The following is a 26505-nucleotide window of genomic DNA, read 5'->3' as shown; positions in this document are numbered from 1 at the left end:
GGGGGGGAGGGAAGTTGGAAGCACCCACTTTTGAAAAGGGAAGGGATCAAAGTAGGGAATAGAACAAGTGGGAGGTGGGATAGGAGGGAGGGAAATATAGTCAGTCTTTCACAATATATCTACTATGTTATTGTTTTGCATTAGCCACACATGTACAACCTATACTGAACTGCTTATCTTCCCAGTAAGGGTTGGTGACAAGGAAGGAAGGGAATGAATCTGGAATTCAAAGTTTTAAAATCAAATATTCAAATATATATATATACACTATCATTAATATTATTTTACATGTAATTGGGAAATAAGATATACAGGCACTGGGGCATAGAAATCTACTGGAAAAGTCGGAAGGGGTATGGGAGAAGATATGGGAGAGAGTAGATTGGAGGAGGGGACATCCTGTGGGCCTGCTATTTTGGGGCGGTGGGTAGGGGAAAAACAGGTAGAAAATCTGTAACTCAAAATCTGGCAGAAGTGAATGATGTAAATCAGAAGTTAATAAAGCATTTGAAAAAAAAAGTGATTTGAGGAACCTCCCCAATATCTCCCCACTTATCTGTCCATGATGCCTAAAATTTGACCTTGAGAGATTCTGTTTCCTGTGTTAAAGGAATATTATCAATTAAAATGAAACTTCCTTTGTAATGGGTAATCATTTGTACTTTAGGGTGATCTCACTTTAAGAACTAAACTGGTTTATCAGCTCCTTGAGAGCTGTAAGTCGGCTTTGCTAGGGGAAGGCTAGAGAGACCTTTGGAGTAGCAGATACCCACAGGGCATAGGAGGGCACTGAAAGACAGAGTAGAGGGATGAGGGCAGATTTTGCATGTTTCACAATTCTGCCCAGGTCCCATCTTGCTTGGAATCTGAAGCAGATTTTGTTTGTAGCTATACAGTTACTCACAAGTAAACAGAGATTTGAGGGTGTGGTGGAGATGGTATAAGTCCAAAAGCTACATCATCAAAAAAATGGCCTCATGTGAAAATCATTGAAATAGGAAAAAAAAAAAAAACGACAAAGCCTATAGATGTTTAGATCAAATCACCATCCACTGGACTAGATGGCCGTTCACAGTAGCTCCTAGCTCTTTAGTTCTACTGTCTACCATCAAAAAGTAATTTTTTTTTCTTTTTGGAGGGCAATTGGGGTTAAGTGACTTGCCCAAAGTCACATGGCTAATAAGTGTGTCAAGTGTCTGAGGCCAGATATGAACTCAGGTCCTCCTGACTCCAGGGCCGGTGCTCTATTCACTGCGCCATCTAGCCGCCCCTGAAAAGTATTTTCTAGGGGCAATATTAGTGACCAGGAAAAAAAAGCCAGAAACAAAACCAAAACTAAAGTTATTCAGTATGAAAAAGAGAGGGTTAATGGCTTTGAGAAAAGAGGAAGAAACAAAACCAAAATTGAAAGTATTGTAAGCAATAACTCCAGCCAGAGATGATTACAAGACATTTCAATGAGCCTGGAATTTCACTGCTCGGGAAACTCTGTTGTCTCCCCCCACCCCCACCCCAACACACACATCTTTGCCCACTGTCTCCATGAACCACCAAGGCCAAAAACATCATCACTTGGTAGCCAGCCTTCTGGTGATGAGCTTTTCCAAGCTGAAACCGACTGGTTCTCAAACTGGCACACAGTCCAGTGCAGTGGTTTGCTTGCCCTAGCTTGTGATCTGTCAACATGACATGACAACCCAGGTCCTCTCCACTGCTCTGTATGAGGCACTGGCAACATGAGAACTGGACCACTTCCAGATTCACTAACTACAGCAGAGAAACAAAGTCCAGACCAAACATCCTAAGTGGAGAATAATTCCAGGCTACAATGTCCAATGTGGAAAATGCCAAACTAGCCGATAGGGAAAGAAGGCAGCCAACTCCAAGGCTCATTTGAGTTGTTTAAAATTTAGTTTGTCAACAGCCCCTGCCCTAGATCTAGACCAGCCTTTGGGGATTGTTTAAACCAGTGCCTCACCTGTTACGAACTATAAAACTAAATCAACCAAACATTTTACATACAGGAGATTTTCTGGGACTAGGTTAGACATGGCCTAAGAGTTCTGCCTTCACAAGTCCATCTCAATGCTTCTAGAATTTACTAGCAGATTTGTCTTTTTCTCTCTACTCCCTGACCAGAGAGGATGGATGAGTCAGTCACCTGTCCTACTCCTTCCATTTTGGGGGTGAGGGGCATCCCCTTGGCTCCCCAGAGCTGCTGGTTCTGCTGCTCAGGGGCCACACCCTGGTGATTCTATTTGCAAGCACAGGCCTTGCACATGCATAAAAGCAGACTGGATTTTCCTAAGAACAGTATCAGCACCAATGTGAGCTGGCAAGGCCTCCCTCTCAGGCTGGCCAGTGAGGCACAGCTTTCCTGAAATTCCCCGAGTGGCTCCTGAGCCCTTCCTTACCTTTAGCAGTTTATTTATGGCTAAAAAGTCTGCAGACTGCTTTAGCGCTGTTGTCATTGCTGTGGCCAGGATTTCATGTGTCATCTGGGCCTGAGGGGCACCTGGCTTCTCAGCCCGGAAACTATACTACAAACAAAAAGAAACCATGAACTCAATGAGATAATTAAGGAATCAGCCCCCCTCCACTCCCAAAAGAAAAAAGATTCCCCACTAACCTTTAGAAATGATCTTAAGTAATGATCCAAGCCTTCTTCATGGCATTTTGACACAATATGTAAGAGAACCCTGAAATGACATAGTGAAGACCCCAAATGAGGCCCTACGAAGCTCCTTTGTTCCTCTCATGGGCAACGGGTGAAGGTGGCACAGATGAAGATTTAAGGTCTGAGGTCAAGAAAAACTTCCTAAGCAGACCTGTCTAAAGGGAGGTCCCCCCAGCCCCACTGGAGGGAGGGCCATTCAGTGGGGAAGCTAGTGAGGAGACTCTTGTTCAGATACAGTTTGGACAGGATGGCTGCTGAGGTTGGTCCTAGCTCTAAGATCTTGTGATCATTTCTGAATCACAGAATGAAATTTGTGTCCAGCTCCATTAAGTTAAAGGCAGTGGTCATCAAGGTTAGAGGAGGTAAGCAACAAACTGGTCCTCTACGAACTCTTTTACTAGATGATCTCTCTTGGTCCCCGGGCCTTGATTCTCATCGTTATGTAGATGATTCCCAAAGTCCTAGTTTCTCTTGATTTCTAGTTCTGCATCAACTGCTTTTTGGACACATCAAACCAGATTCCCACAGGCATCTCAAAGTCACAACTCATCACCTTCTCCCCAAAATCTGCCCCTTCTCTGAACTTCCCTATTTCTGCTGAAGGCTTTGGCAGCATTCCCATCTCCCAGATTCACAATCCTGTCATTGTCCTAGAATCCACATTCTATCTCCCTCCACATATCCAGTCAATTGTCAGATTTTGCCATTTCTACTTTGACAATATCTCTTGTATCTGACCCCCTTCTCTCTGACAGCCACCGCTTTCATTCAGGTTGCCATTACCTGTCACCTCAGCCTTCTCCTCCTTCTTACAGCTGGTAAAATGCTTGTTCCTAAAGACCAGGTCACCTCCCTACTCAATAAATAGTAGTGGCTTCCCTAAACTCCTCGATTTGTCAATTTAAAGTTCTTCACAACATGGCCCCAACTTACTTAGTCTTACTATATATTCATCTCTCTCTCTCTCTGTCTCTCTCTCTCCCTGTGTGTGTATGTAAAATAGCACTATGCATGGAATGAGCTCTCTGCTCACCTTCCCATCTTAGAATCCCATTTTATTCCCAACCCACCTCAAATACCATCTTCTATGTGTGAAGTCTTTCTTGACCCTCCCCCAAGCTCCTAACTAAATGACCTGGAATTTATATAGTGTATTGATGTATATGCTATTGATATGTATTTATGCATGTTATCTCTCAATGGGATATAAGCTCCCTGAGAGCAGGAAGTGTTTCATTTTTTTCCTCTATTTCCAACACCTAGCCCAGTCCTTGGCCCACTGCAGATGAGTAACAAATGCCAGGTGATTAAAGTCTAATGCTGTCCCTGTGTTAAGGAAGAATAAAGAGGACATCATCATATAAGATGAGTTCATCTAAATGCAAATATGGCAACATCCAACCTACTAAGAGCCTTAAAAAATATGCCTCGGAGTCCCAAACGCACCATTAGGGAACCTAAGCTCTGCGTGTTGTCACTTCCTTTCTTCCTAGTTATCTTAATGTGTATTATTACTATCAGTGAAGCTATTCTATGTGATAAAATCCCTGGAAGACAGACTCACATTTAAAGCCCAGGAAGAAAGGATAAAAAGAGAAAAAATGATGAGAATTATGTTTATGGTTAGGACAAAGTAAAGGACAGGTTTGAGACAATCTAAAATCACCGAGGGAAGAGAGAAAAGACAACTTTCCATAGCTTTTGATCACTGAAAACCACAGGATCATTAAAAATCTGGAGTGAGGAGGGACCCCACAACAGAGAAGTCAGTGAAATTTTTAAAGCAATGGCCTGGAGTTGGGTGAAGGCTGGGAATTAAGCTATTTCTCAGGATTCCATTTATCAGGCCACCATTTGGAAGCCTCCAAGGCACCCTAAATCAGATAAGTCTGGATTGGTTTTTGAAAAAGTATCTCAGTTATTTGTGAAACTCACATGGTGCAGTTGATAGCCACATCATCTTCTTGGGTCATATTTGTGAGAACACGAAAGAGTTGCGTAAGAATTACAGGTAGAAACTGTATCATTACTTGAATCTCCATGGCATGCAAACACTAAAATGAAATGTTTAAAATACACACACACATTTACTAAATAGCATTAGTGATGAAAGCGAACAGAAATAGGAAAGACTCACGTAAAGCTCTATATATATATATATATATATATAAACTTCAAAATGTCAAGGACCTACGATTTCATCAGAGTTGGACTTCTCTTACAGCTGCCTGAGGCTCAGAGAAGTCCATCACTTGCCCATGTAAGAGAGAAAGGAGTGCTCAGAATTGCCATTTTCCTTACTTGAAAGTCTAGTAATCTACTCAACTAGGTAGCACTACCCCTCAAACACAAATACGGACTGTCCCAAAAGTCTTAGTGCAGTTTAAACAGGGTGTTTGGGAACACTGTATGAAGTACTAGGTAATACTAAAATGATTTCATTGCAGTCAAAAGTCACAAGATTAAGAAAGTTCTTTCCTTTAAAATACTGGCAACCAAAATATAAGCCCAGTCTGAATGAACCTGTAACTCGAGCCTTGCCTTGTTTTCTTGGAGTTTTCACATTTGCACAGGATTTTGATGATGTCCCAGTTCTGAAGACAATCTTTGTTGCATTTACATACATAGTTCATGAAGCAGAGCTAAGGTGGCTGATAATGGCAGTGTGTTCACATGCTTCCTCATCTGAAGGGCTGAATTACCAGATCAAACTCCAGGATCTCAAGAGCAGCTCAATTCTACTCTACAAAGCATTTCACCAACTGCCACTAGGGGGCGAGCTTGCATAATACAAATGACAGCAGGCTCACTCCATCGATTCTATTCAATCATTTTACACAGCTTCTCACCCCTGAAAAAGCCAATGAACCTGACAGACATATGGTTGGAGAACCAATGAGAGATGCAGGGGGTTGGGTTTGAATTACAGATAATGATGCCACCTCCACCTAAAGTACAGCAGGATTATTTTCATTGATTAATATTTTATAGTGTTCAAAGTGCATTCACATTCATCTTCTCCCCATAACAGTGCTATAAATTAGATAGGGCGGGTATTATAAGCCCCATTTTACAGATAAGGACACTGAGGCAGAGAAAGGTCAAGTGTCACATCCCAGTAAATGACAGAGTAAGGCCTAGCGCCTGACCAAGCAATGCATGGGGGGATGAAAGGTTTAGCCACAACCTCTCTGTGTCTCCCATTTCAGTGAATGGTTATGTAATTTGATTTGCAGGTCACATACAGTGTTAATGGCCTGTGATACTATCTGCTTGGCTCAGACACTTATATGAGCACTCCTGGGAAATTCTCTCAAGTCTTCCTTCAAATCAAATGTGGCTCCTCCTCCTCACCAGCTTATTGAGAGGCAGCCCCTAGCCATGCCACTTCGGTGCCTTAATCTTGACAAGCACAGAAGGCACACTGACTGGTTTGAAGCTGTCTCCAAGTCTCATCTCTCTCCTTTTTTTTTTTTTGCTTTTTGGAGGGCAATTGGGGTTAAGTGACTTGCCTAAGGTCACACTGCTAGTTTTTGTGTTGAGTCTGAGGCTGGATTTGAACTCAGGTCCTCCTGACTCCAGGGCCTGTGCTCTATTCACTGCATCACCTAGCAGCCCCCGAGTCTCATATCTCGATAAGAAATGGACAAAAATGTGACACCACCATCTCCATAACAATATGTAACCAAAGTCCCCTTCAGTCCCCCTGAGAACTCTGGTTCTGATCCCCTTGTTCCTTTTCCCAGGTTCAGCACAGGGCCCCAAGTCCCACCAGTACAACACTCACAGGCTACACAACGACTAGAATTTAGTCATGTGCTTGTTATGCACCAGGCACTGTGAAGGGAAACAGACACTACCTGCCCTCAAAGAGCAAAGCATTTTAGTTAAAACACCAAAATAAGGAAAAAAAGAAGACATCATTACTCTGTAAAATCAGCTACTCTCTGTACTCCTAAGACAAACGAGTGCCATTTTCTCCTACGGTCCCAGAGGTGGTGGATGGGACAAAATGAAGTACTGGAGAAATTAACATGAGGGTAGAGACACTATCCTGGGTTTGCCACATGTTACCTACGGGACCTAACCTTTCTGGGCCTGGATTTCCTATGTAAAATGAGATTGGTTCCAGCGACCTATAATCCAGTCATTTTACCATCTTCTTCCATGGCCAACACTGAAATCTGCAGCAGCCCTCTGAGACTGGATCACCTTGGACTAGTAGCTTCTTCCACATGGAGTCAAGCTCCTGGGTTTCCATCTGTCCCAGTCTCTACAGTCCAGACATGCAGAATGGGGCCTATCCAACATCTCTCGCTTGGGAGACTAATCTTTTGCCATTAGACTGTGCGCTCCCTTCCTCAGGCAGCGCTCCATCTAGGGCTCAGCATTTTCTTTTCCAGATTTGTGTCTCCTAATGTAAGCTCTCATCAAAGCATGATTCCTTCAGGACGATGATGTCCTGAGCCTTTCCTAATGAAAGGAGCTCCCTTGGCTCTTATGGGCACTTGGAACAATGCCAGAGAACACAGGCAAAATACATAGGTGACATTCTCTTTCTGCTTGACCCTTTTCATACTCTGAAGCACAGACAAGGACAGGGGCCTGCTTCTCATTTCATTCCAAGAGCAACACTGGCTCAAGCTCTTGTGGCTTCTCTACCTTTCTGAAAAGTCTGTGATATACTTTATTAGTAGGATAAAAATACTTTGAAATTTCAGTCTATTGAACTGAATATACATTTTCAGAGTGAAAGGCATTTTTAGAGGTGGCTCCGTAGAATGGAAAAAACATTGGAAGATCTTGGTTTGAGTACTTGACTCTGCTACTCTCTACATGGTCTTTCTTGGTCAAGGCATTTAACCAGTGTAAGCCCCAACTTCTTCAGCTGTAAAAATGGGGCACTACTACCTACCCTGCTGGTGTCAGAGGGTTCTGGGAAGAACAAGTGAGAAATCAGATGAGACAGCGATTTCTATTCGGAAAGCACTTCCTCCAGATTAATTGTGGTTTTCACTATAAAATTCACTCAAAATCAGATTGGGAAATCTGGGCTTAGAATATTGCCTTCTCACTAGAGTGATTTTACTGTTCGTGTCTAGAAAGCCATTTAATGGAAAAGCAAAGCACAAAAAGCATGATTTCAGCAAAAAACACATTCAAAGTGTTAGCTTCCTTTTTCCAAATCAAAACGTGGCAACATAGAGCAAACTCATTTTGACTGGAAAGTTTATGGAAAGCCACTGTACGTTTACCTTTAAATATTTAATGAGCTCCCCTGGAACCGATTTCGTGCCAGACTGTATTGCCTGACAATGACGGAAGAATTTGTACACGTGCAGATCCTAGAAACCAGATGGAAAGAGCTGTTATCCTTCAGCACAAATCTATTGCCTGCCTTTTGGTCCCACATCTGCCAAACAGGCTTCGCTAGGTGTCCCAAAGTTCAGCCTCTATAGCAACAACTGCCTCTCTTTTCATCCATATCTTCCAAGCCCCCTTGACCATAACAGAAGTATCTGTCTGCCTCCCTTCCTGCCTCACCTCTCTGCCTCCCTTCCTGCCCTCTTTTCTCCCTTTCCCCCTGTCTTTTTCTCACCGAAATCCTACTCTGTAGGCACCAACATATCAAAAAAGAAAAATCATGCTGTCTTTTCACTTCACAAACTAACTGGCCCTAGAAATAAACATTTCTCTAAACACCCCACAGTGGGGAGGGGAGGTAAGAATGAAAGAATGGGGGGGGGAGCAGGAATCAAATCCTCATTTAAGCTAGGTCACTGTGGATTTCCCTGGAAGACAACACACATCCAACAGGCTTAACTGCTTCTGCCTCCTCCTAAGAACTATCCAGATGCATGGCCCCAATCTGTTACAGAGAGCTTCTGCAGAGGCAGTCCTAGACACTTCACCAGTCCATGGTTCAAGAAGCCAGATAAGTCACTGCCTGCACCCACAGGGCATTTGGAGGCCCTGTTCACTCAGCATGCCCCTCAGATCAGAAATTCTCAAGGTTCCTGAACACTACGCTTGGCCAGTGCTGCTAAAACTCAGCCACCAAGTTCTTTTATTCCAAACACTGAGGTTGAAAGAATTCCAATAATCCACCTTACCTGAGTGTAGATGGTTGATTCTAAATGTGTTTTAATCCTTAACAGAGGCTTTGCACCATCTACCCACTTAATATCAATGTTCAATTGCTGTGAACAGAAAACAAGGCCTTGGGTTTATTTCATTTCATTTCTGCATTTAAACATTTCTTCCTCTTTGGGTATAGAAGCTTCATACAAAACTCACTCCTGCATTTAGAATACAGGTGCCAAGCAAAGTTCCCCTCCAAAACAGCAACAGCAGCTAATGTGGCCTCCACAGAGAACAAAATGTCATTTCCTCCCCCTCGAAACCTTGGCCGTATACTTTCCGTAACGATTCATTTTTATAGGCAAACATTTTCCTACCCTTCTGGATTCTGTATCAGCAAGGTTCAGGTAGCCCGGAGGAAGGTTGGCTGAGACTGGTAGCTGCTGTTCAAATGTGATGACTCTGCCGTCCTTCAGCAAAGGCACCCAGGCGAACCCAACTGCCGAGACAGCAACTGATCATGAGCAACCCAATAGTCAACCCAATGAATCCTAGAGCCATATATGTGGGGGAGGGGCAGGAGAGGAGGGGGAGGAGTTCAAGGATGTGGGGGAGGGGCAGGAGAGGAGGAGGAGGACTTCAAGGACTGTGGCCCCTGTCCCTGGGACTGTAGAAAGAAGAACACAGAAACTGAGCTATTTAGCCTGTTTCTCAATTTCTTGGTTGTAGAATTTTTGGAAGAAAATGTTTAAGAAGAAGGAAGAAATTAAGGCCCTGACAGCTTGACTCAATCCTATTCCACAAACATTTAAGTGTATACCATGACAGGGAGCATGACATGCTGAACAGAGTGAGAATCGTGGAGTTCGGAAGAGCTGTGTGACCGTGGGCAGGTCACTTCACCTCTTGGCACTTCAGGAACTCCTCAAAGACTGTCAATTACAAATGCATCAAGAGTTCCCCATACCCAAGGGGACCATACCCACGGCACTCCCAAGTGCAGCCCAAACCACCTTAAAATGCAGTTGGAAAATATTTAACAAAATAACTTAAATACAATAACAACAGATAACAGGACATTTAAAAACGAAGTCAACATGAAGCTCACAAGGATCCTGCTGTACAGATTAGTGGCCCCCATTTCTATTTGCCACCACTGCCCAAAATAAAAAAAATAAACAAAACCTACCAGGAACAATGCTGAGTTCTAGGGATGCCAAGGAAAAATCAACTAGAGGGGACTAACTTCAAGGAGCCATTGACATTTAGGAAGATCTCTGTGGCAACTGGGTGAGTCTAGGAAGCTGTTGCAATAGATGGGCAAGGAGGGATAGTATTATAAACTCAGCTGTGTGGGTAGAGGTAACACTGTCCAGTGATTGGAGATGAGGTTCATGGGAAGAGTCAAAGATGATTCCAAGACTGGAAACCTGGTTATGTGATGAAGGATGGTAATAGGGTCAACCAGAATGCTAGTTTGGATTAGTTAGATGGATTTTAGGGAACTATAATGACAGTGACACTGATATTAGGTCTATACCACCAAAGAGATCAAAGAGAAAGGAAAAGGACTGCTATGTACAAAAACACTCATAGCAGTTCTTTTTGTGGTGGCAAAGAACAGGAAACTGAGGGCATGACCATCAACTGAGGAATGGCTGAACAACTTATGGTGTATAAATGTGATGGAACACTATTATGCTATAAGAAATGAGGAAGGGGGTAGCTTCAGAAAAACTTAGGAAGACATACATGAACTGATGCAAAGTGAAGTGAGCATAACCAGGAGAGCAATTTATACAGTAACAGCAATATTATAAAGCTAATCAACTCTGAAAGACTTAATAACTCTCAACATAATGACCCACCACAACTCAAACGTGCTGCCCAGTGCCTGGGAAATGATGCACTCAGAGTGCACACTGAAGGCTTCTTTCTTCTATTTCTTTTTCTCACTTTCTTTTTTAGAACATGGCTAATATGGAAATTTATTTTGCATTTTGATTATTTGTTATGGATTTTTGTTTTTCTTGCCTTCTCAATGGGCAAGGGAGGGAGAATAAGGAAGGAGAGAATTTGGAACTGAAAATAAAATTTTAAAAACTTTAAAAGAAATACGAGTTCTATATTAGATACGTCAAACTTGGGATGCCTACAATATTCCCAGCTGGAACTGTCCAGCAGGCAGTCAGTAATAAGGGACTGGTACAGTGTTCTGGGAGTGTTGGCTCTGTGGTCAGAAGACATGGATTCTTATCCTGCCTATGACCTTATTTCCTATGTGACCCTGGGCAAGTCACTTCCTCTTCCTTGGCCTCAGTTTCCTTATCTATAAAATCACAGAGTTAGCCTCAGTGGCCTCTGAGTTTGCTTCCAGTTTTAGAGGTCTTCAGAGCACCACTTCTCAGGGATGCTAGAGCAATGACTGCTGAGGTCACTCCCAACTCTCAGAGGCAGGTGATCACTGCATCAGGGTCATCTTCAGCTCTGCCCACTGCTGCAGCCACTACCTTCAGCTGCTCAGTCACCATTCCTGCCTCCTTGAGCTCCAGCGTCTCTCTCCCATCTGCCCACTACTTCCTTTTAACCTCCCTCCAAGGTTCAGCTCAGGGGCCACTTCCTCAGTTGTTACTATTATCTCTAGCTCTCATCTCTCTCATGCACTGCCATACTGATATATTCCTAAGACATAGGACCACATCACCCTTCTAACACTCCACACGACTGCTTACCTAACGCTTCTAGGATAAAATCAAAACTCTTCAGGCCAGAATTTAAAGCCCTCCACCTCGTCTTCCACAGTCTTCTTTCCTGTGAAAGCCCCCCCCCGCCCCTCCCCTACTCTATTCCAATCAAACTGGCCTCTAGATGGGAAGAGGCTAGACCTAGAATTTCCTTGCACCTTCTCCACCGATTGGCATCTTTGAGATTTACCCAGATCATTGGGAAATGAAGTGCCTTACAGAGGGCCACCTACCCAGCTTATGCACAGCTAGAACTGCAACTCAGGTCTTGGTGTTTTGACCACCTCATCCCTGTACCATTCCCTTTTGTACAGCTCGCCTCCTCCCTCCCCACTCTTTGACTTTCAGGAAATCCCTTCATATTTCTTTATTTGTACCTACTAGGTCCTACTAGAAATATAGAAACTCCTCAAGGGCAAGAACTATTTTATTTTTATTTTTCTCAGCTACCAGCAAAGTGTCTTATACAAAGCAGCTAAGGGGTGCTACAGCGCACAGAGCGCTGGACCTGAAGTCATGAAGACCTGAGTGCAAATCCTGCCTCAGACACTTACTAGTTGTGTGACCCTGGGTGAGTCATTTAACCTCTTTCCCTCAGTTTCTTTATCTGTAAAATGGGGATCATAATAGCACCTACCTCCCAAGCTTGTTATGAGGATGAGATGTGATATGTGTAAAGCACTCTGCACAGTACCTGGCACAATATAGGTGCTCTAAAAAATGTTCACTGAGACCATCGTTATTATTACATAGTAAGTATCTAACTGAAGTTTACTGAGTTTAAGACTATCATCATATCCCATTTTCGTTGACTTTTCAACTGGCTAAACATCCCTCGTGACTTCACCTGATCCTTATACGGCACAAAACTGAGGGGCTCCACAGTGTTCTAATGGTTAAGGTCAAGTGAAGAAGCACCCATCCCCCCACTTGGCTCCCCCATTCTGAGCTCAGTGCCACATCCCAGTACAATCTCGTGTCTTTTTTATTTTTGTGCTCCCCGCTTTCCAGGCCCTCTTCAAAATGGCTCTCCCCCCCCCCCCCCCATGCCACTCCACAGCGTCTCTGGGAGCCCCAGGAGCTCCTTCTACCCTCCAGACTTTCAATCTACATTTTCTCCAATACTTTGCATGAACAGAAGTCATTCTAGCAGATCGATGGTTAGCCTCATTGCATGTTGAGGAGAGGGCAAAAACGAGAGGCAGGAAGGCCTGTTAGGGCTGATTACAGCTTGCCAGGTGGGAGGTCATGAAGGCTTGGCTTCAGGTGGTAGCAGGGAGAACAGCACCCTTCAGGATTCTGAGCTGGAATAGCTTTCATTATATCATTTTTATTATATATTAATATATTTATCATGTTATTTACTATATTTAAAGAGTTCAGGTCTCTCTTCTAGCACTATGAATGGTACAGTTCTGAAACTGTTCTAAGATGTCAGACAACAAACTCTGGGACCCTGGGAACTCACTTTCACCTCAGATACTAATCACTGCTTTGTATTATAATCCTTCTGTGCAAAGGGAAATGGGAAATGGATGCCTAAAGCTTTGGAGTAGGGTTAAAGCTACATTTCTCCCAAGCAATAGGCATCAGTACTTTGTGTAATGGGCCAGGATTTCCTCCCACACAGAGGCCACTGGTAGGTGAGCTAGCAGAATGCAGCCAGGTCATTGGCCTCATGCCTTCATTAGGCACCACCGACTTTCTCAAGAGCTCTCCCCAAGACCCTCTTGGCCAGTTCCCTGAAAGCTGGGGCTTGTCTGTCCTCCTCAGGCTGAGGGGAAGCTGCGTTTCCATTCTTCGTATTTTCTGGTTTTCATGGGCCTATACTTTAGCTATGTAAAGACAAGGTGAGTTCCACCCTGCATTACAGCTCGGCACACTGTGGGACAGAGTCTTCCATCCATTTTTCAGTGTGAGCTGGGGGCAGAAGAGGCTTCATTCTTCATGACGGAATCAGTCCTATTGCTCGCCCCCCAACAGGGCCCGGATGCCAAGTGCCTCAAGCTCTCTATACTAGCAGAACTTTGAGGCTGGGTTGTTTTATTAGAAGTCTGGATCAAAACCTGAACCGAATATTTGTGGCAAAGACTGTCAAAGTAGTTCAGCCAAAGAATGGACAAAGTGAGAATAGTTTTCCAAACCAGAAAACATGAGAAGAAAAGGAAAATGTCTCCTTTTGTCATTGGTTTTGTACCATGAATCCATCTGAGCAGTCGGACCATGCCAAGGGACATTCAAAGCCAAAGGCTGTCTTAGAAGCCCTGTATGGAAACTCAGTGAGGAGGCAGGGCCACAGTCTGGGGTGGTTTCCTCCCTTAGCAGATTCCCACATCTGCTGTGCTACTGAGGCCAGGACAGCATGAAGCAGAAGCACAACTGTCTTAGAACTCACTTGAAAGTTCCCTGGAACCAAGAGAAATTTCTAGAAGCTCTACAGACAAATGAGCCACAAGACTGAATTAAGAGTCCAGTCTAGGCCTGGTCTGGCTCCTGTCTAGGCTGAGAGTACCTCAGGAAGGACAAACATTGGAGGTGAAGGACCAGATCTAGAACCATCAAGCTGGTGGGTTTATACCTTGATCATTTAAGACTAATCCAGGCTTGCCCCTGTCCAAATCTCCCAAGTTATGCTGGGTCCCTGGGAATGAAGTTAGAACACATGCTTTCTGGGGTGCTTAGGGCAAGCTGGTTCACTTGGGCTCCCGAGTACTATGCTAAGGTACCTCTAACACTCCACAGGCTCCTGAGAGACCATTTTAATTATGACAACACCATGCATCTGTTTAGGTACTTTGAACTTTCTGTTAGAGTTCAGAAAATTCTGTGTCCAAGAGTCTGTCTGTTCCCTAGCCACGCTTCTTCCTGCCTGGTAAGATCTGAACCACAGTTTCTCCTGCCAAGTCTGGCATTCTATCTGCTGCCCCAGGCTGTCTCTCCCACTAGGTGGCCTAACATAAATTCTTTTCAGGGAAGGCCTTCAGGATAGAGCCTGAGGCCAGACCATACCAACACACTCACTGTGGCTTCACTTCCAAGACCTGCTCTGTCTTATTGCTGCCCACTTCTCCTTAGTATCAGTCAGTGCTTATATCCTGCAGGACCGCAGATGCCCCTGGCAATGGAATTACTTCCCTGTTCCACAAAGAGCAGGACTGGAAAATTCCAGTCACCATGCCATTTCCATGGAATAGATTAGCTCTACCCTTCAGTCCTCAGTGTCTTAAAATAGCTGATTAGAAACAACCAGTACGCTGCCCTAAGACACAAACTTCGAGAAACATAGGAAGACTACTTTCTTGTCTGTCCAGTATTCCAAGGAGACCAGGAAGGGTTTCAAAGCCTTTAGTTCAGTATTAATCAAGGGCAAGCACTCCCCGCCCCTTAAGGAAAAAGAAACTAGCCAGGGAGCTTTGCTCCATTCCTACAAGACACTTACCTGGTGTTTCCACAGTGTCCTGTTTCTTGGCTGTTCCCTTTGTGTTAATTTCACAACTAATGTGATAAAAAGTGAAAAGCAAATGATGTTTCTGATGAAGGTGAATGGGAAGCTCGATTTTAATCTGAAAAGACACAAGACATCATACATGGCATTTTATTTCAATATTTCCAGGATCAAATTCCATACTGAATTTTTTTTGTTAGGCTTTTATCATTCTGGGTAGAAAGCATTCCCTGCTCAGGGGGCCAAGGCAGGCAATCCCAGAGTGTTTCACAACTTCCCAGTCTATTTCATGTTGGCAATGGTGTGCCCTCAGGCTATGGGGGCACCCTGGCTTCTGTTATTCCAGCTTGGCAAGTTCCTTAACGGTGGGTGAAAAATATATAGACATCACTCCTGCCCACCCTGCCACATAGAAAGACATTTGTGAAATTGAATCCATTAAAAACAATACCCACTCCAATTCACTTAAATAATGCAGGAAAGAGGCCACTTTTTGCTAATGCCTTCTGCCTCATCATAAATATGGAAAAATTTTTTAAATCCTCTCATCTTTACAAAAACAGTGCCAACAATCACTATATTAATAGCCCACAAAATATAGCCCTTAAAGGTCTTTAAAAAGAACTTTTCTCTTAAGTAGATGAAAACTAATTATTAACTACTATATAGTGAACATAAGCATAATGCTTGTCTGAGAGGACCTGAAAGCATTTTATAATCATGACCTCATTCACATTTGTAATACCTCTGAGGGATGAAGAGAAGAAATATTCACATCTTCACAAAGCATGTAATACAGCTTGAGATAATAGCATGTTTTATTCTCTCTCTTCCTCTATCTCTCCCTCCCCTCTTTCTGTCCCCCTCCCTCTCCCCTCCCTCCCCCCTCTATTTCACCTTCCTCTTCCCTCTCTCCCTCTTCCCCATCCCTCTCCCCACTCCCTCCCTTCTGTCTCTGTGTCTGTCCTTCTCTGTCTCTCTCCCTCCCTCTTCCTATTTCTATTACCCTTCCCTCTACCCCCTTCCTCCCCCATATTCCTCCTTCTTGTCTCTCCCTCTTCCCCATCCCTCTCCCCACTCCCCCTTTCTCTCTCTATCTCTGTCTTTCTCTTTCTCCCTCACCCTGCCTCCCTGTTCCCCTTGTCTTAAAGACAACATTTCTCCAGAACAGTGCAGGGGAGTGAATGGATGTTGAGCCTGGCTGTAAGTCTTGCCTGTGACATACAGAAGCTATGGAACGATGAACAGGTTACATGACTTCTCTGGGTGCCTCCCTCTTTGTAAAATGAGGGCTGGGATTCAGGAACCTACTAGGTCCCTCCTAGCTCTAAGTCTATTATATTATGAATGCCAATTACTACAGGATCAATTTGTGATAGTTATTAATCATAAAGGTAATCCAAAGGCTTGGTTATACAGCTAGGTGGCCCACTCTCTACTCTCACGTATATGGACACAGGGCACAAGGCTGAAATGCAGAGTTCTGTTCTCTTCAGTCCCCAGCTCATGTTCTTGTGGTGGTAGGGTACCACTTCTTAAGGAGCCATTTGAACCCTTGGCTCAAACTTACCAAAGCAAACTTTTGTATAACTAATTTTCTCTTTAGGCCCATTCTGTTGCAACATTCAACCCACTGGTCTATTATACAGATGGGCTGTCTACATGTGGAGATAGGCATAGTCTTATGACAATGGTAGGGGGTGTTTGCACATCCCCTTCCAGGAACCTGGGATCACAGTCAAGAGGGCAACGTAGCTGGGGACTGGGCTGGGGCCCACAGGAATGGGATGGTTGGGTTTGGGGAAAGTTGGCCAGCTGTGGAGTGATCACAGACAGAGCTAGTAACAGAGACCCAGGTGGGCAGATAGGAAAACAGGAGCCAAGCCTGCAAAGGCATGGAATTCAGAGATCCTGGGAGGAAGGGAAGAGGAAATGGTGGCCATAGAGAAGACAGATATACAGCAGTCTGGAAGAGAATGAGGCATATACACCAAGAAATAGTCAAAGAATACCACAAAAACACCACCATTCAGCAATAGAAATGGAGACATGAAAGGAAGGTAGGCACAGTGATGGAAACATAAGGGAGGGAGACAGAGACAGACATAAGGTGAAGCTGATACTCAAAAAGGAAGACAGATGCTGGGAGGATTGTGCTTGCGAGTTGAGGCCGATCTCCAGCCCTATGGCAGGAGAACAGCTAGAGAGCTGCTGCAGAGTCTCTCTTTTTTAATCTGATAAAATGCTGCAGCAAAGTAATGAGCGCTAATGCGCCTCCTTCCCAATGTAACTCAGTGTATGAATGACGTCTAAATGGAAGTGGATCCAACCACAGAGCATTAGAGCTGGATGGGACCTGAGAGAGGGCCTCGTCCAGCCTCCTCCTGGCCAGTCACAGCTGACGCTGCCTCCTAGTGGAGAAATCACTTCCTGCCCCAGGGTCTCAACTAGCAAGCACAATCACCACAGTTACCACCAAGTAACAAGACTGGCCTGCACTGCTTCGATTCCCATAGACCACCCCTTCACATCTGTGTACGGCCTACCTGTCGGAGGAAGACGTTCTTACCTCATCGTAGAACTCTGGATTTTGGTTGTGGTGGGAGACAATAGCAAAAGCATTTGTGACAAAAACAGACCCAGCAGGCTTGCCATAAATACACTGCAAGAGAAAGAATAGGCGTATATTGTCCTGTCTGAGGCTGCATGTGATGAAGGGGTCCAGGGACAGAAGAAAAAGGGAAAGCATCAAACACCCCAATTGGCCAGGAAGCGAGGCTCAGCCCAGATCACCATACTCCAAAGAACTGGCAAAAGCCACTAAGCAAGGGAGGAGAGGCCTGGAGCCAGCCACTAAAAAGAACTTGGTGCCTGCCCACAAGCAGATGCCAGCTGCCTCTTAGCAGCTGGTGGGAGAACGTTGTGAATAGAAGGCAAGTGTTCCTTTTGGGGCTTAGTCAACTGAATGGCCCAACCAAAGAAACAGAGTCCAACAGTTTGGGCCCAAACATCCAGGCCATTAAGAGGGGCTTAATTCCTCTTTCACTGCAGGCCATCTACCACAAAGAGCTGGCTTTCCCTTCCTCTAGTTCTGGGGGAGTCTTTTATCTTGATCTAGGCCTAATGCACGGCTATTCTTCCACCAGTTTACCTCACTTTTCAAAAGTTTAATTAAGTTGATGCCCTGGATTTCATAGATGGCTTTGGAGGGAACAATGCTTCAAGAATTAAAAGGCACCAATAGGCAAGGCACAGAAGGCAGGCACACTTGGCTTTTGCCCACTCTGAGCCTGTTCAGGTTACAAGAAAAAAGGAGCTGGCTAGTCCCATGATAATACCATTATAAACTCTGGCTGGTCAAAAGACAAGATGACCTTGGACCTGGGCATAAATAGCAGTGCAAAAGCAGTATGAGACAAACCAAGAAGCTAGAGACAGGAGAATCTTGCCCAAGCTCTTAGGCCCCTGATTCTCATCGTCAATTCTCCCACAAGGCTAACAAGTCAAAGGACAATTCAGATATCTTTATACATCTGTCTCTAATCAATCCTCCCTTTGCTTTATAAGGCCAGTGAACAAAGGCTCACTCTCGACCTCCTGGAGAGTAAAGGCCCTGTCGCTAAGACAAACCAACGCACCTTCAGAGCACTGGCATCGCTTTCATCTGAATCCCGGAATTCCACACAGACAGCAATGTTCCTGGCCTAGGAAAGATTATTCGTGATTCAGAAAGAAGCCACATACCTGAGGGCTTGGACAGAAACTCTACATCTGAACATGAAGCTCAATGATTACTCACTTTTGCAAATGTCTTCTGGCTATCATACTTTAAGTGCAGAGGATATACATACAGGTGGTTTTTGTAAACTGTAAAAGGATAACAATATTTTGCCACTTCAGGAACAAACTCTTCAACTTCCACGGCAATATTCTGAGAATCCTTCACAAAAGGCTTCACGGGTACATAGGAAGCAGTGACACAATCTAAGAATGAAAACAGGGAAGCCAGATAAGGACCACACATGAGGCCGCTGTTGCCCACATTCCCACAATCTGGCATTTCTAAACAAATGACCTACAGACCCATTAAGCTCTCCAAATAACGGCTCAAAAGGATGAATTCTAAGTGACTTCCATTAAACAAGGAAAGCAACTACTATAGAAACCTAAGAGGCCAAGAGAAGTGAGTGTGATGCTGGTCTAGACCTGATCTCTCCCTATTCTCAACACTGACTGTGGAAGGTAACTGACTACAACACAATTTGCCATTTCAACATTCAACTGTGTGAAGAAATCTACTCCTCTCCTTGTGGTTGCAATTTAGCTTTCGTTACGGTTTTTTTAGTGGCAGCAGCAAAATAAGGGTAGATTTCCATTGCCAATGAGTTCATGGCAAGCAACTCAAAAAGATAATTGGGTCCAAGTGTAATTTTTCACATGTGAGACAATGGAAAACTTCTGAAACGTCATTCTGAAGATGTACAACCAATAAGAAAATGCCTAATCCGGAAAAGGGATTCCACAGAGCTAAAGAAAAGTTTAGTAATACAAGTTATAAAAAGAAGCAACCACCACACCACAGAAAAAAAATGCCCCGTGCCGTAAGATAGAGACTGAGGAGAGTGACGATGTAGTTGGAAAGCAGTAATGAAGATGAGCTTTGGAGAAACGACTCCCTTCCCTTTTTCATCTGTTTGGGGGTGGCAAAAACGTAGCTGGGGAAGCCTTATGCTTGGGCAAGAGCAGCCTGACCATTTTATCACACAGCCTTCGGACTTCACTCACTAAATGAAGATCCAGTGAACTCAATTGTGCTGGAACACAGAACGTTAGAGCTGCCAGGGACCTTGGCGATCTAGCCCAACCCTCTCATTTTATACAGGAGAAGACTAGGCCAGAAAGGGAATAAACTTGCCCAAGACTAAAGGGTCATTTGGTAACAGCCACTCTTGTTTTATATTGTACAGTGAAGAGAATATGGTGACCATGATATACTTATAAGGCAGAAAAAGTTCTTTTTAATATTATATATGAGAAGAATTCTTACTTGAGAAATCTGGTGGTACACATTCAATTACAATGTTTAACTGGCCAGGAATGATCTGTAACTTGGTCTTCTCTGGCCTGGGTATAAAGAAACATACGTTAGTCTTTAAGTCGTGAATATGAAATATATTAGCAATATTATTCTCCATCTTGGGAAGAATGTCTAGTATTCCCCAAATACTATTCAAGCTTCTTTTCAAATAAAATTAAAATGCATATTTTTTAGTAGGCTACCCACTTACTTTTTGTATTCCGAAAGCAGCTTGAGGATATCTTCACTAGAGAGCTTGCTGCTGTCTTGTTTATAGAAAGGAGAAAATCTCCCCTCGAGATCCAGGGAGCCTTGAGTATCTTTGAAAACTGGCCTGAAAGCACAACAAAAGGGCTTTTCAGTGTCCTAAACTATTTCTAAGCAAGATCAAATGAAGAATCCTTACATACTGAGTGTCTAAGCTGTATGTAGTGCCACTGTGGCTGAGAATAGAAAGTTCCCCGTTGGAAAGCCTCCCAATAATGAGGAGGACAGCGATGACAGTTAGCAATTGGCACTTTGACATTTGCACTTTACACGTTATCGCATTTTATCCTCACAACAACCCTATGAGGTAGGTGCTATTATTATCCCCATTTTACAGCTGAGGAAACTGAGGATAACGGAGATTAAGTGACCTGGCCAGGGTCACACAACTAGTAAATGTCTGAGGTAGGGTTTGAATTCAGATCTTCCTGCTTCCAAAGTCTTAACACTCTATCCACTGTGCTAACTACCTTTGAAGGCTTGGTCAGAACTTAACTAGTAGAATGCTTTTAAGGGGGTTGCCTTTGATTTTCAGTCAGTAGGTCCAGTCACACTTCTTTCATCTTTGAACCAATCCTTCAGCAAAGATTCCAGCTTCTCCTGATAACCAAAACAACTTGTGGGAAGATGGAATACATACAAATGGCACAAGAAATTGCATGCCCCATGACCAAGTAGGGGGTGGCAGGGGGCGGCGGTGGGGGGGGGGGAAGAGGAGAATGGAGCCATGAGAATTTAAGTTTGGCTTTAGCTTTAAAGGTTTTTCAAACATTTTGCTGCCCTGTCCAGCACAGAGGAATCAGAAGTCAAGTTTGTGAATGTATGTTCAGGAACTTTTTGTGAGAGCACAGTACAATATAGCTCCCACTTCCGAGCATGATCTTGACCCCGACAGTGGCTGCTGGGTACCAACCTAAGCCACCCTCTGCCACCTTCCCCTCTGGCTTTTCCTTGTTTTCGATCTGAAAAACGAGAACAATGAGACTTTTCATCAACTAATGTGCTACATTTGGAGATCCTCCAGTGAAAGAGCTGCGTTTAAATAATGAAAGGAAAGAAAGCTCATCTAGTCAGCTTTTCCTCCAATCTGTGCTACAACCAGAACCCCAGCCTTGCCAGAATGAATTGAATTATTCACAACATGCTGCCCTTTCCCTGATGAATCAGGGAACTGGACAGCTTATTTGTTGTTCAGTCGTTTTTTCAGTGATGTTCAACTCTTCGTGACCCCATCTGGGGTTTTCTTGGCAAAGATACTGGAATGGTTTGCCATTTCCTTCTCCAGTTCCTTTTACAGAGGAAAAAACTGAGGCAAACAGGGGTAAGTGACTTGCCCAAGGGCATACAGCTAGCAAGTGTCTAAGGTTACATTTGAACTCAGGAAAATGAGCCTTCCTGACGTCAGGCCCATCCATTCTGCCATCTAGCTGCCCTGGACAGCCTATACCACTGGGCAAACTGGAAGCTGGATTAGGCCCCACACTGCAAGGGGATAAGGATGAAATACACATAAACCTTAATTTCAGAGCCTTTCAATAAAAACCAATCAGCTGAGTCACATGTGGCCCATGCACCCAGCATCCCTTCCTAAAGCCATGATACTGTTCCTTAATTAGACCCGCAGATCAAATGAGCACAGTTCCTGTAATGTTTCTATAAAATAGCAGTCCCAGAATCCAGCTGGTTACCTATAAGACACAGTGACTAGACTGTGTTCATTTTCTGACTCAGGGATTTTTTCTCTTCCCTGGCTTCCTTCCAGGTTCAGCTCAGGAAGTGCTTGCTTTAGGAAGCCTTCCCTGATCCCCTTGCCTGTCCATGTTCTCTCTCCCTCTTCATCCTCCTCCAATGAGTATGTGTATAACCTGTCTACTCGGATGTGGTAGATAACAATGATCATAACAGCAATCCTCTATAGGTCACTTTCAAAGTTTGCCAAATGCTTTACAATCTCAGTTGATCTTTACAACAGCCCATTTTCCAGATGAGGAAACAGAGGCAAACCAAGATGAAGTGACTGCCTGAGCCAGGATGTGCCCTTAGATTTTCTTCATTCACCCTGTGCCACCCAGCTGCCCAGTAGGACAGAGGAGCTGTTTTGTATTTTGTCTTTGTATAGATTGGTATATAAAATATATGCTTTGCATATAGTAAGTACTCATTAAATGCTTGCTGGAGTATGTCTTCAGACACACAAATAGGAAAGATATCATTGAAATGATCTAAGTTTGAGAGAGGCAGTGGGACATATCAGGACAGAGAGCTGACCTTGAAATGAGAAAGACCTGGGTTCAAGTCTCACCTCTATACATACTGCCTGTGTGACCTTAGGCAAGTCATTTAACATTTCAGCATCCCAGGCAACATTTTAAGAATATACATTACAGACAAACTGACACTCTAGATCAGGGGAAGGAGCTCTCTACATCAATGCAAAGGTCCAAACAACAACAAGGTAGCCAGAGGACACCAAAGTGCACCCAGCACTCGGACTGAAGTGAGAAGAACAGAGTTCAAATCTGCCCTCAGTCACTTCCTAGCTGTGTGACCCTGGGCAAGTCACTTCAACTCCATCTACCTCTGTTTCCTCAACTATAAAATCAGAATACTCAGAGCACCTACCTCCCATGGTTGTGAGGCACTACAGAAATGCTTATTCCCTTCCCTTCTATGCCAACCTTAAGTCAAAACGAGAAAATTTCCCAAATAAAAAATTAGAGGGACCTTGGTAGACAGCTAATTAAAAGAAGTCTTACACTCCAAATTTCCTGTTTCTTGAGAATAAGAAAAGTGATCTGGTATCCATCTCCATAGGAACTCAATTCAATTCAACAAGCAAAACATCCTGCCCGCACTGCCCCTCCCAGAAGAATGGAAGCTCCTGGATGGCGATCTATTTCCCCCCAGGTCCATGGTTGTACCATGCACATCATACGTTCTTGGTGAATTGCACAGAATCTCAGCATAAAGACCCAAGATGGGAATTCAACATGTACAGACCTGGCAGCCCAAGCGAAGGGCATCCGGTACCGTCCAAGTCTGCTGCACACTTGCCTGGCCGCCTTATGTACCTTCTGGGCAGTCTAAGGGAAGAGACAGGAGAAATATGATGGCGATTCCCATTCAGTTTGGCTGCCATATGACTCAGAACAAGCCTCTGTCTACCCCAGTGAAGCCAAGGAGCCCGCTGTTTACATTTCCTCAGAAACACATAAAAAGCAAAGGGTATCCACCAAGATCAGATTTGGACAAACCTTCCCAGGCATATTGTCATCTGGCTTACGCTTGTTTCTTTTTGAAAAATGCTAATTAATCAGACTGGAATGGCCCGCACAGAATACATGTGACCTCGAAGAAAGAGGCCCATGAGCAATTACCAAGATAATGAGCTTCGCAGCAATAAGTGTCAAGGACTTACCATGGCTACAAGGTAACAAAGGCAAGAGACGGGCAACATAGGAGAGAGAGAAGGGACAAAGCATTTGTCCACTCCCCATCTCTAGGGACAATGAGGAAGTCTGGCCCATTTCAATGTGATGGGAGTTTTCTTTCATATTTTCCAGACCTTTCCTTCACAAACTTGTCATACATCCCTACAGCACCTGCCAATTAATAAACTCTTTGAAGAAGTAAATTCATTATCAGGTAGGAAGAATATTGAATTTGGATTTTGAAGACCTAGGTTTGAAAAGGGCAGTTTGAACTGCTACTTACTACTGGGATGGCCTTTGGCAAGGTACAACCTCTGGCCCTTGGTTTCTTCATCTATGAAATGAGGGGGCTGGACTAGACAAGTTCTGATGTCATTTCTAGGTCTTTATGATACTAAGAATCAGCAACAAAACGCAACGAGCTGACAAATGCAGACAAAAGTCCTGCTTGTTCTCGGCCAGCTCCTTTGGATAAGGGTTCTCTAAGGTACCTTCTGGAGCTTGCTAATCCCTGGATCTAAGAGGTAACAAGCTGGCTGATGAATCTGGAACATCTAAGGTCTCTCTCATTTCCGACACACACGGAGAGTAATGGGAACTTCCAATCAGGACAGGAACGGGCTAACAGAATAGAGAGAGCACTCAGTAAGATGGAAAGATTCTGCCCCCACTTCTTCCCCAATACCTTCACTGGATCAGAGGTCTTGATGTAGGGCTCAACACAATGTGCAATGCTCCCCTGTAACACCTTCTCTACTCGGGCAACAAGGTAAATTTCCACATGGGGATTTGTCACTGAGAAAATTCCCTGAAAGAGAAAAAGAAAAGTATTGAAGTTCATCAGCGAACATTTCTTAAGTACCTACCTACCATGCGCTAAGCGCAGTCCTGAGAACTAGAGGCACAAAGATAGTCCCTGCCCTCAAGTGGCTCACAGTCTAATGGAGGAGACAACATGTAAACAACTATGTGCCAACAAGATATAGACAGGAGAAATAGGAGGTAACCAACAGGGACATTGGAAGAAGCTTCCTGTGTGAGGAGGACAGCCAGGAGAGGAAGAAACAGCAAGCCAACAGGGTCACTACATCAGAGAATACACGGGGCTTGGGGAGGGGAGGGGAGGGGACGTCATGAAGGGTCCTGACTGCCAAACATAGGATTTTCTATGTGATCCTGAAGGTGAAAGGGAGCTTAGTGAGGAGGAGGGTTACACAGGAAGGTCACTCTGACAGCCTCGGCTAAGATGGACAGGAACAGACAGAGACTAGAGGGAGGAAGACCAAGCAGCAGGCTATCAAGAGTCCAGGCGCAAGGTAATGAGGGCCTATGCCGTGCCAGAGGAGAGAAGGGGCATGTAGGTAACATGGACAAGGAGCTGAAGATGTCACTCAACGTGGTCAGCCTGAGAATCTGGGACAATGGAGTCAATTCCACTCCTTAATTAACACTAATGACAGCCGAGGAAGAAAAGCCTTTACTGCACTGTGTGATAAGGAAATAAACTTTGGCTGCCTCCAAAACGTACGGGAGGTGCAGGATTCCAAGACGCGGTCTCTAGAAAGCCTGCTTAATTTAGGGAAACCGGCCGGACTTCTGTGAACGTGCTTTGATGGCCTGTGGAATGGCAGCTGGTACCAGGCCAGGCTCTTTCTGAAGGGGGTTCTCTCATTGCAATAGGTATTCCAAAGAAGCCTGACATGAAGCAGTCCCAAAGGCAAAGCCATGGCTGAATGCTGTAACATCAAGGCAATGGGTCTAGCCTCCCTCCAAGCAGCTATTCCAGGTATCCTCAGTCGGGCTTCCAAAGGTGCCTTTGTGGCCCCGTCCTTGGCTAGCAGAGCCTTCCTGTTCTTCAAGGCTTAGCTCATGCTTTATTTCCTGCATGAAATCCTCCTTTTAACTACAGATCACCAGGCTTATCTTTAGCTTTCTTAAACTCAATGGATATCATTACACATTTTAACACATGATAATACTCTGTCTTTGATTATTCTCAGTATTTTCCCAATGATAATTTATGTCTGGGAACCTCAGAGCCCAATATCTCCAAAATCAAATCTGCAGGTGACCCAAACGGCAGGCACAAGATCAATATGCCACAAGCAGCCTAGGTCACGTATGAGCAGAGAAGGAGCCACATGCCAAAGGGAGAGTCTGTGGAGGACTATGGGAAAACATGGCCAAGAGGCCCACAGCATGGAGATGCACACAGGGACAGAGTATTCTTCCAAACCAATAAGATTTAGCATCCAGCAAGCATTATTCTCTCAAATGGCCCCTGTGTTTAGGCTCACCTCTGTAGGGAAAGAGATGACATCACACAGATCACCTTAGAATAATAAACATAGCATATACTTGCTGCCTTGAAATGCCTTGTTGAACACAGTGGGGAAATCTAGTGCATTATTCACTTTTGCATCCAGAGCACATTTTTGTACACACACACAAACATATTGACAGTATACATCCTAGAAGGACCTGCCTGGCACATCAGGTGATCCGATCTAGAAAGGGATCAAGGGAGATTAAGGGGACAGAGATTGGAAGAGCGAATCCAATCAAGGCCTCATATGGCAGAGAAAACAGGTAGAAATGAAGACTCACTCACCATACACAACCTCTGTCAAAGTAATTGTTTGCTCTCTCTCTGCTCTCTCTCTCTCTCTCTCTCCCTCCCTCTGCTCTCTCTCTCTCTCTCTCTCTCTCTCTCTCTCTCTCTCTCTCTCTCTCTCTCTCTCTCTCTCTCTCTCTCTCTCTCTCTCTCTCTCTCTCTCTCTCTC

The 26505-nt window shown here is 44.3% G+C and overlaps 1 protein-coding gene across 2 annotated transcripts in view; it reads right to left on the bottom strand.

Annotated features, from left to right (window-relative positions):
- The window catches only part of DOCK11 (dedicator of cytokinesis 11), a 176760-nt gene that overhangs the window by 79977 nt on the left and 70278 nt on the right, over positions 1 to 26505 (bottom strand). For both annotated transcript variants that reach the window (XM_069065225.1, XM_069065226.1), the window contains exons 13-26: positions 24408 to 24530; positions 23292 to 23374; positions 20236 to 20358; positions 19995 to 20071; positions 18747 to 18931; positions 18586 to 18651; positions 17517 to 17609; positions 14942 to 15065; positions 9136 to 9257; positions 8791 to 8877; positions 7933 to 8022; positions 4613 to 4731; positions 2630 to 2699; positions 2415 to 2540 (exon numbers count right to left, since the gene is read on the bottom strand). In XM_069065225.1, the coding sequence (XP_068921326.1) occupies positions 2415 to 2540; positions 2630 to 2699; positions 4613 to 4731; positions 7933 to 8022; positions 8791 to 8877; positions 9136 to 9257; positions 14942 to 15065; positions 17517 to 17609; positions 18586 to 18651; positions 18747 to 18931; positions 19995 to 20071; positions 20236 to 20358; positions 23292 to 23374; positions 24408 to 24530 (1488 nt within the window). The remainder of the gene's footprint in view (positions 1 to 2414; positions 2541 to 2629; positions 2700 to 4612; positions 4732 to 7932; positions 8023 to 8790; positions 8878 to 9135; positions 9258 to 14941; positions 15066 to 17516; positions 17610 to 18585; positions 18652 to 18746; positions 18932 to 19994; positions 20072 to 20235; positions 20359 to 23291; positions 23375 to 24407; positions 24531 to 26505) is intronic.

The sequence above is a fragment of the Petaurus breviceps genome, unplaced genomic scaffold (genome assembly GCF_028583685.1).
Source record: "Petaurus breviceps papuanus isolate PSGF00001 unplaced genomic scaffold, PetGlider_PUasm1.0 90681, whole genome shotgun sequence".
Classification (NCBI taxonomy): domain Eukaryota; kingdom Metazoa; phylum Chordata; class Mammalia; order Diprotodontia; family Petauridae; genus Petaurus; species Petaurus breviceps.
This window is presented reverse-complemented; position numbering and strand designations above follow the sequence as displayed.